Source organism: Triticum urartu, chromosome 1A (genome assembly GCF_056163025.1).
Source record: "Triticum urartu cultivar PI428250 chromosome 1A, HENAU_Tu73, whole genome shotgun sequence".
Taxonomy (NCBI): Eukaryota; Viridiplantae; Streptophyta; class Magnoliopsida; order Poales; family Poaceae; genus Triticum; species Triticum urartu.
Genome location: NC_141873.1, coordinates 527,287,904 through 527,298,462, shown reverse-complemented (window position 1 = coordinate 527,298,462; position 10,559 = coordinate 527,287,904). Strand labels below are relative to the sequence as shown.

General features: G+C 48.8%; 1 protein-coding gene and 1 pseudogene across 1 annotated transcript; one reads left to right on the top strand and one right to left on the bottom strand.

Annotated features, from left to right (window-relative positions):
• Positions 1-2,664: 2,664 nt before the first annotated feature.
• On the bottom strand, positions 2,665-3,885 carry LOC147992216 (uncharacterized; annotated as a pseudogene).
• A 3,335-nt stretch (positions 3,886-7,220) lies between these two features.
• Positions 7,221-7,906, top strand: LOC147992215 (uncharacterized). The gene is made up of 3 exons (XM_087540005.1): positions 7,221-7,479; positions 7,577-7,755; positions 7,883-7,906. The coding sequence occupies exons 1-3, from the start codon at positions 7,221-7,223 to the stop codon at positions 7,904-7,906; spliced, it is 462 nt and encodes a 153-aa protein (XP_087396131.1).
• The last annotated feature ends 2,653 nt before the right edge of the window (positions 7,907-10,559 follow it).

Below are 10,559 nucleotides of genomic sequence, written 5' to 3'. Positions count from 1 at the left end.
CGTTCCGCGTGGTCCGGCCGTTTTCGAGGTATGACTTCGTTCCGCATCTGGGCGGAATATTCGTTCGGGAGGAACCAGTGCGTGCTGGTCTGATTTCAACTGAACGCGAGAACGGGGGCTATGGGCGGGTCGGACCCGTGCCATTCCAGGCCATCCCTTCAACTGAGCACACCCTTAGAGAACCTGCAATCATTTTGAATTATTAGCAAAAGAATAGACATCCGTAAAAGGGGAAGCAGATTGCAAAAACTCAGATGATTACCCGCAGTGCACTGTGCACTTGGTCAAAGAATAATGCGAGCAACAAGGGATAATCAGTAGATGTCTCTAAACTGTTATAGTAACAATTCGAACAAAAAACATTCACAATAAAATCAGTGCATCACATTACAAATGGGTAATGCCTAAACCGTTTAATCCAGTATAATGAGCGAACCTAACAAAACGAACGTGAATTGTTGTGAGGAGAAAGAACAACATCATGGGCCATCATAGCCTAAACATAATGCCTAAACTGTTCCTGAAAATAAATGAAGAATTGGGGGAGAGGGGGTGTAGGAAGGAGGGGGATAGGAATTATTTAGAAACCTTAAGCATCACCACTCCCGGCTGGAGAATCGTTTGTGGAAGGAGCAGCGGAAATGTTGGGATTATATGGGCGAGCGTGAATTGAAAAGAATATGAATGGACAAACGAAACTTAATTACCTGCTTTTAATGGCCATTAACCACTCGATCAATCGTTGGCAATATAACTCCAATCAACACCCCGTTGCACCGTGCAAGTGCAACTGAGCCTAGACAACCGAGCGGACCCCGTGTCGTCACCCGACCAGGCCGACCATGCCACGCGACCTTGCGAACCAAAAGAGGGTTGCGATAGCCGCCTGATAGAAGCCCATTAAACCCGATTTAACAATAGAGGCCCAAAAAAGTCAGCGGAGCAGCGGCCCAGAACGGTTGGGGCTCAATTGCAGCGAACGAAGCGAGCGTACGTAGAGCTGTACTCTCAGATGAATTATGATGTCACAGGCTGGTCTAATAATTAAGATGAAACAAGAGTACATGACTGAAATTAAACTAAACCATCTCAGTTCAAGTTTCATTGAGTTAAATAGCAAATGGGTCTCATAAATGGAAAAGGACTAAATCCAGATTACGTTGAAACTATTTTCGCAAATAGACCAGATACATCTCCATTCCAATGTCGAAACTCATACTGCCAAACTGACAACATGTACCAATCAGCTGCTGCAATTCCATTTCAATGCTCCAAATTAAGTAACTTCTAATCAAAGTTACAGGTAGCAGCTTGATCTGAAATTCAAAGCACTATATTAGTTTCCTTCCAGGGCACACATGGTGATCCATTTATAGAGTGTGCATCAAAATGTAGAAACAACTATACATTGCTACATATATAAACTATAAAATCCATGCCACCACAAACCACAAACTATATCAGTCAACCTTGAAGTCACTGCAATTAGTACACTGAAATGGGCAAGCATGCTTGATAATTTGATCATGATTCATGCATTCCAAAGTATTGAATACTCAGATAATTCTACAAAATAGTTTGGTTAAAGAGCAATGATGGAAATTTAAGTTTGTCACTTCAATTGATTGAGATAACTGAAGAAACTATACTGAAGTTAAGCATATAAGTCATGGGTGCAAATTATGACCCAATTCTTGGTGCGTTGCTGAAAACCAACTGAACGTAAAATGCATTTATATACAGACAATTCAGCTGCTAACTACAGTCTACGGACCATAAAGTGAAGTCTCAAGTCACAAAAGAAAAATACCGCCTCTGTAAAGAAATATAAGAGCATTTAGATCACTAGGAGTAGTGATCTAAACGTTCTTATATTTCTTTACAGAGGGAGTAGTAAACAAGCAAGAAAAAACAGTTATCGGTAACGTGGAACCATTTCAAGAAGTAATTGATTTCCCTTAGCACACTTGTACTCGCAAGCGGTAAGTCTGACTCTCATGATAGGTTTGCAATATTTCAGGAAAATTATTCATCACTAAATAAACAACTCTCGAGACAGGCTTTCGCCCCACTTTAGAAATAAAGCAACATCCGAACATAGTACACGGCCGAATGATACAAAATGCTGAGGTAGCCCTCTTAGAAAGCCGATCGTGAGATATCCGGCACACGTAGGACGCACGCGACTAAATAAACAACTGAGTAGTTCCTTCTTAAACTTTTGATCCATATATCAATAGCCCAATAGACAAAATGGATTAGCACTCAAACAAATCATCTGAGGCAAACCAGACACAATCAAATCAACAGCTTCTGGAAACAAGTCAGATACTTTTACACATGCTGCTGAGTTCTAGAAAATTAATTTGGAAAACAGGGGTACATTCATTTTAAGGAAGGAAGTCCCAATTGAATAATCTGGGAAACTGGTTGGTGCTAAGTAAACTGAACAAAAGGTGCAATGTACAACTATTTATAATACTAACAAGTTACAAAACCATGAAAGTTTTCAGAACAGGGACCTGATCTCCCCTAGGTCACTAGGTGTCATGATCCGGATGGCTTGATGAGCAATTTGCACAGATAATTAAATAGCTCGATCAATCGAAGTAGAAACAAGAGACATAAATCTAGCAAACGGATCAAATAGGAGATTACCTACTCCATGCTATCAAGCATCTTGATGCTCCTTGTCATCATCTGCGGCGGGCAGTGGTGGCAACCGCAAAAAGAATGGAAAAGCAGCACCTCTGTAGCGCTCATCCGCATTGTTGCGAAAGATTTGTTGCAGCTTGACGGTGTTCAGATTGAGCACAAGAATATAGGATTCAGACTTCCTTATGGACCAGAACTCCATGTAGACATAGCCGGCTTTCATTGAGAGGATGCGCAGCCTCTTCATCCATTCGTCGCCACGAATCCTCTTCAAGTACCCAAACTGATTCAGCAAGGAGACCTCCTTCTTGACCACCCATCCACCACTGATATCACGTACCCAGAGCAGCACGCATTGCTCCTTGCTGGACACGATGCACAGCCCGCCGTGCTCCGCCATGTCCGCCACGCAGTACGATTCGCCAGCCGGGAACGGCGCGGTTATAACCGACCACACCATGGTTTTCGTGTCAAGCACATATATCTGCTCTTCATTGTCATTCATGGTTTTCCTTTTGGTGTTGGACCGCCAGTACACGAACCGCCCAGTGGCCATACCGTCATCCACGCACATCCAACTGTGTAGCGGCACGAGTTAACCACGACCCATTTGCCGGCGCCGGAGGAGAAGACGGCGAAGCGATGGCTGTGCCAGGGACATATGGCGATGACCTGGAACGAAGGGCCGACCTTGTCCGCGATGATGGCGTAGCGGACCATGTGCCAGCCCGCGGGTGGCTCGAAGAAGATGGCAGTCCGCTGGAGAGGGTCGTAGACGGCGAGCTTCGACGAATAGCGGCCGCAGGAGAGGAGGAGGAGGCCGCCGTCGCAGACACGGAGGCGCCACCTGTCGGCAGCTTCAATCCCGGGGTGGCCTTGGAAGTAGAAATCGCCATGCGCTGCGGCGGAGCCCAGCTTGGGGTTACGTGTCGAGGAGGCCCTCACGAAGCGGAGATCGTTGCGGTGGGCGGCGCACTCGCGGTCGCGCTTGGTGAGGATGACGCCGACGAGGGGGGGCGTCCGGAGGAAGAGGAAACGGCGGAAGATGACCGGGTCGGAGGCCACGCCGCCCCAGCCCTTGCAGACGAGGGCGGCGCTGGCGAGTGACGCCATGTCGGGGAGGCGGCGGAGTATTTCTCCGAGGAGATCGTCGCTGAGAGCGTCCATGGGCGGCGCCATGGGCTTCTTGACGCTGGCGCTCTCGCTCTCGCTTCTCTCCCATGGCTCCATCTTTTTCAGCTGTTTGTCGCCGATAGATTTCTTGCGACTTTTAGCTTCGATCAGGATCTCACGCCAAAATCAAACACGTTTACCGGCGCCAATTCTAACGCATTGGAGTCCTCCTGTCTAGCGCCTTTACTGATCTTTTTTTATATTCGGCCGGTAACTATAAATCTCGCTAATTTTTCTTCCGTTTATTTTTCAGTTTTTTTTAGTTGTTCTATTCTTTTTTTATTCATGTTGTTTTTAAATTCACGACATTTTTCAAAATCCCGATTTTGTTTTCCACATTCTTGATTTTTTTAAACGTGAACATTATTGGAGCTTGTGAACTTTTTATAAATTCATGACCTTTTTCTAAATTCGTGAAAAAAATAAATTCAAGAAACTTTTGAATTTGTGAACGGTTTTCAAATTCATGAACATTTTTTCAATCTGGGAAATGTTATTCAAACACTATTTTTAAAGGCATGAATATTTTTTAATTTGTAATTTTTTTGAAACCATAGACATTTTTTAAACTCGTGATCTTTTTTAACATTTGTGAACTATTTTTAGCTGAAAAACTTTTTTTAATTTGCAATTGTTTAATTCAAGAGCTTTTATTGAATTCGCGAAGATTTATTTGAATTTCACGACATTTTTTGGAATTATTAGAAAACCAACCTAGGAAAAATACGAGGTAGTTCTTTTAGGCATGTACGAGCTAGGTAAAAGAATCCAGGTGTAAAATTGAAAACAAAAATACAGTCCTAGGCGGGCCCATTAGCAGGAGGTTGTGAGCGATCCCCGATACATATCACATGAAGGATACATGCCAATGCCCAAGAATATAGGGCGACGAAAATAAAAATCCACGTTTGGAGAAAAATCCACGTACGGTTGAAAGAAATGGTAGTTCGGTGTTGGCTGGTATTATTCTAGCTAAAAATCCAACCAAGCCACTATTGGCTGATGTCCATCACAATGACATGGTAGCCACGACAGTCTGGTATGTGTGGTGGGAGCGGCGCAAGTTCACACATGGCGAGCTCCTGTACGAGCCAATTAGATCAGGGCAAGCAATCTCAACACTTGCACAGAATTTTTCAAGAGCTATGTCCAACCATAAGAGAATTAAGAGGCATGGCTGGGAGAGGCCAACAGAGGGCATGATAAAGTTAAATGTAGATGCTGCTTTTGACCCCGACAAAGAATCTGGAGCTACGGGTGCTGTCCGTCGAGATCACACAGGTTTCTTCATGGCGGCATCATGCAGTGACATACCGTTTACGAGATGGACTTCTCCTAGGAAATGAAATGGGCTGCAATATGCTATGCGTGGAAGGGGACTGCATGGAATTTACTGAGATCATGCAAAACGGTGGGAATTCTCTTGGCCCGGCAGCGGCAATCTACGAAGAATGCTCTTTTCTAGCTCGTAATTTTATACCTATAGTTTTTTCTCATTGTTCTAGGGAGGTTAATATGGTGGTAGATTTGTTAGCTAGGAACTTGGAGGTCTCTCGAACTATTGTTTGGAAATCGGAGCCTTCGGGGTTTCTGGTTGATGTTTTGACAACCGATGTATCATTGTTTACACATAAATATAAACTGCCATGATGGCTTTTATCAAAACAAAAAGAATGTAGGGCGACGACTTTTGAGAGAGGGATTTGGTGGCCGGGCTATAGGCAGGCCGGAATCCGGTCCATCTGTATGGGCTTTAGCATTTGGACACGGTTACTTCGTTGCAACAACTTGGCAGGCCTAGTGGGGGAAATAAGGTCCACCATTGTGTTCGGCCCACCCCCCGCGGCTATTCCTGGGCTTTGGAAGCACTGCATGGCCTGGACCGGCATTCTATTGGGACATGTTTGGGTTCGAAACAGCACAGGTGATTGGGCCCCGTGACCTTAGTGGGTCACATAGAGCCACGAGTCGATGAATCTTGTTGAGTATTATGTTTAGTTAGGAAATATAAGATAGATTAGGATATGTTCTGGCTTGTCTTGTACTTCAAGTTTGACTATGTACTCCTATATATATACCCACGAGACTCAAACAATACAACGAGCAATTCCACCAATCCTCTCTCCCTTGTAACATAGTATCAGCCCAATCGATCCTAAACCCTAGCCGTCGCCGCTTCCGCATCCGCGCCGCCCCTAGGGCGGTCAGCCGTCATGACCACCGCCGGGGGCCGCTGCCCATACCTAGGGTTCGTCCGCCGGTCGTGTCGACCGGTTGCCCTAAAGAGTCGTTTTCCCGATCTGTTGATCGGGGTTTTTCTCTCTCGCTGATCGTATTGATCGGCGTTTTTTTGTGTTCCAATCTAAAATCGATTTGGATCGCTCACCGCCATTTGTCGTCTTCAATGTGCATCTACTTCATCGTCTTCTGCTGGATCGGTAGCCGCACAACGCTCGGGCTATGCTGCACGTCAGCACGCTGCTAGGCAGCCGCTAGCGCAGTCGTGCGTTGGCCTGCCGTCGCGCGCCTGCGCGGGCATGCTGCATGGCCACGCGTGACTGGTTCCACGCATGCGGCTGCTGATCGTTGCCCGTGTTGGATTTGCTCCTTGCATGCGTGTATGGATCTTCTTCTTTGCACAACGTGTGCACACGCATCAGCTTGCCTGCCCGACATATGTCCGGCCCTACCCCCAGGGCCGGTCCTGGAATTTTGGGGGCCCGGGGCAAGACAAAAATTTGAGACATCTGGTATAACAAATAACAATTTAATGCAACCAATTTTGATATTTACATTCAATACTTTTTATATATTATCCTAAAATATTCTTTCAAAATCCCGCTGGCCATCAGGACCTAGTGGTAAGGCCATGATTCACATGGCAAGAGGTCACTCATTCTTCTATATGCCACGGACATATGTACGAACAAAAGCAAACATCCATCTATCTTGAGAAACATCTGGATAACTCAGCTACGGAACGACTGAGCAAACACAAAGTACAATAAATTGATACATAAGATCAAGTCTCTTAAAATAATTCTTGATACAAAGTCACTTATAATAGGTCAGTGTAAGTTTTATCCAACAATTTTTATAGATGCGTAATATTTTTAAATCATTTAGCAGTGGAAGATATGCATCATATATGTTACAATTGTTATGGTGATTGGCGATTTTACGAGCCGTCCATCCACCCTAATCTGACGGTGAAAAAATAGGAGTTACAGGGAGTTATAAAACTAAAATTACAGGAAATTACAAATAACTGTGGGACCATTACAAATTTTTGATGAGACCAGTTAGTTTTTCAAAGGGTAGATCCGTCATATAGTTTGGAATATTCCTCACCCGATCCCGTCGTCTCCTCTAACCACACCCTCCACGCTCAAATGGCTCCCCCACTCCCGCGCCGCCGCTCCTCTTCCGCCCGCGCCGTCGATGGGATCCGCTCCTCCTCGCCCGGACATGCCCGTCCCCGGCCTCCTCCTCCCCTTCCCCGTCCGCTGCGCCATGGTCGACCTCCTGAAGTCCTTCGCTCCTTCCTCGTCCGCTGCGCTATGGTCGACTTCGTGGATTACCTCAAGTCCTCCTTGTCCTCCGGCGAGGTGAAGCAGCTCTTTGCCGCCGACCAATTCCGCAAGTCACCCGGCATGCCACCCACCCGCCCACTTCAAATTCCCCAAAAAACTCATCTCACTTGTGGCAAACATTGCATGATAGATAACGTCATCTTTGCTCTGTTCAGGATCTGATGGTGCAAAGCTTCTGGCTACCAAGGCAAAGGGCTTACCTCGCATCACCATTTCTCTCCATAGTGTTACTGGCGCTACGACGAGTGATGCCATAGCCGAGTTCTCGCTGTTGCTCTGTTCAGGTTCTGATGGTGCAAAGCTTATAGGACTGCACGGGAGCTTGCACCCAAAGGTTGTTGTTTCTTGCTTTTCTCTACACTTAATTGCCTATCTGGTAGTTACGTTTGTTGCTGACTAAACATCAAATTGTGACTCAAAACTATACTCAGTTATGTGCTATTTATTTTATTTATTTGCAGAACAAGAACAAATGTCACAACTGATGGGGAGTCCGTCAACTGAAAGACTAGGTCATCTTATCTCCTGTCATAACCAATACTTTCGAATAGTGTTGTTCGTGTTGTTGCTGCTGCTGCTTGATGAATACAGTAGTGTATATGGGATCATGAGTGTCACTCACTGAATCTACATAATTTCTTGTTCTGTCGAATAGTTTTCAATATAGTAGTTTAACAGCTTTCATTCACTTTGTACATGGCATGTTTTTTGATCTCTTCTTCGAGTGCCACCCAAGAGCTTGGTTTTACAATGAGATGGAAGAAGTCATGTTCATCTGTCCATCCTTCCCCTGATCTAAACTTTTGCAAGGTAAGTACAATATTCTTTGCATTGTCACCGTTTAGACACATCTCTTATCCTACTGGGACAGCATGTTGTCTGGCATTCTGTTTTCTTAAGTACAGTAATAATGGTTTTTGCTCTTCCTGCCAAACCTGACATTCAAAATGCTGAATAAATAGCAGAGAACAAATCATTACATAATTTTCTGCTGAATTTCGTCATATGTATTTGATTCCTAACTCAGTTACTAGATGTTTGACGACCATTAGGGCATGTACAATGGTTGATAAGATAGTCTTATCTTAAGTTTTGCATGTAAATTAGAGATGACAAGAAAACATGTCTACAATGGGTCATCTCTTAGGGCATCTCCAGCCGTTGGCCCCCCAGGGGGCGCCTAAAATCGCTACCTGGGGGTGAGCCGGCGCAAAAATTGGGCCTGGGGGCGAGTTGGTCCCCAGCCGCCGGCCCCAGGGCCGCCCCCAGGCACGTTTTAAAATAAAAGAAGTTCGGTGAAGTTCGGCTTAAACACGATAAAATTCGGCCAAACACGATAAATTTCGGCCAAACACGATAAATTTTGGCACATTTCGGCGAAGTTCATGGATTTTCATTACATAGCACATATACATAAACTAATCTAAAGGAAAAATTGGCTGAAGTCGCCGCCATCGTCGTCGTCGGCCTTCTCCTCCTTGACGCTGGCGCCCCTGCTAGACCCCTGCCCGGCGTCGCCATGGCGGACTGGTGGCGGCGCATCGTCGTCGTCGTCGTCGCTGTCGCAGATGACGACGACTCCGCCTTCGACGCGGCCGCGTCAACACTCCGCGAAGCGAAGCAGGGCGGCGCGCTGGCGCTCCTTCGCCTTCTCCAGGCGCTCCTTCTCCATAGCTATGGAGTCCCTGCGCGCCCATTCCAGGGCCGCGTCGTCGTCGTCGAGCTCCGTCGTCACCGGCGCGGCCGGCTCCTTCTTCACTGGCGCGAGCCTCGGCTCCGTCTTTGGCTTGACGAAGCGCGGAGGAGGAGCCGACGAGTAGGCGCACCGGCCGCCCTCGTTGATGACGATGCCGACGCTGCGAGTGCGCCGGCCGAGCGGCGTCTCCTTCGCGGGCTCGGCCTTGACGCCGAGCAGGGCCGGAGTGCCGGAGGAGTGCGATGAAGATCGGGAGGAGGAAGAAGAGGAGGAGGACCCGAACCTCCTTGGCGCCCATGGCCCGGCGCGTCGGTGCTGCGCTGGGGCGGCCGCCCTCGCCGGGTACGCCAACGGTGGGTCGTTGCCGCCCTCGAGGTACGTCAGCACGCCCTCGAGTGTGCGGCCGGGGACGCCCCACCACAGGTGGCGTCCCTCGCTGTTCTGCTGGCCGCCAACCACCGGCGCGCCGTTGATGGACGCCAAGCGCTGTTGCTGGCGGCGCTCGAAATACGCCGCCCAAGCCGCGTGGTTGTCGACGGCGTACTGGGGAGGGAGAGTTGGGCGTCGGTAAGGGAGGCGCGCACGACCTCGACTTCCTCGGTGAAGTAATTCGGCTTCGCCATGGCGTCGGGCAACGGGGGAATGGGCACTCCCCCGGCGCTGAGCCTCCACCCCGTCGGCCCGGCGCGCATGTCCGGCGGCGCCGGGATGTTCGCCTGGAACAGGAGCCAGGACTCCTGTTCGCGGAGCGAACGGCGGCCGAAGCCGTTGGCCGCCGCCTCGTCTCCGGGGTAGCGTTCCGCCATGGCGACGGGCTCGGGAGAGGTAGAGAGATAGAGGGAGGGGCTGGGTGGCGGCGCTCGGGAGAGGTAGGGAGAGGGAGGAGCTAGGCGGCGGCGAGGGGCGGGGCTGGTGTGGGCACAGGCGAGTGCAGGCCACCGGCTATATAGCCGCGCCGCACCCGTGTGTACGCGTGCGAGGGAGGGGAGGCGTCGGCGCGCCGTCTCGTGACGCGCCGCCCGTGAGGAATCAATGGCAAGGCTGACCGGCGGCAGCCTTGGCATTGATTCCCCACGGGAACCAAGGCCGTTGGGGGAAGACGAGGCGCCGTGTCGCTGACGCGGCGGGCCCGCGGCTGTTTCGTGCCAAAACAGTTCGCCCCGGTGCCCCCGGACGCACCCCAGCGCGCCGGGTTCGGCCTACGTCCGCCGGCGCTATTTTCGGCCCAGGCCGGCAAAAATCGGGCTCCTGGGGGCGCGACTGGGCCGTTTTTTTGGCGCCGGCGCGAAAAAATCGCCTGGGAAGGCCTTCCGGGGGCGCGGCTGGAGATGCCCTTAGCCTTATCTTCAATAATTAGTTGTTCCTAAAAATATGGTGAGACAAATTGTGCTAAGAGATCATCTCTTATTTTCTCTTAAATAAGATAAGATAAGCCTTCTCTT

Coding starts and splice junctions, on each gene's coding strand:
- LOC147992215 (XM_087540005.1), top strand. CDS start 7,221: ATGGCTCCCCCACTCCCGCGCCGCCGCTCCTCTTCCGCCCGCGCCGTC. Junction 7,480..7,576: donor CCAATTCCGCAAGTCACCCG/GCATGCCACCCA, acceptor TGCTCTGTTCAG/GATCTGATGGTGCAAAGCTT. Junction 7,756..7,882: donor ACGGGAGCTTGCACCCAAAG/GTTGTTGTTTCT, acceptor ATTTATTTGCAG/AACAAGAACAAATGTCACAA.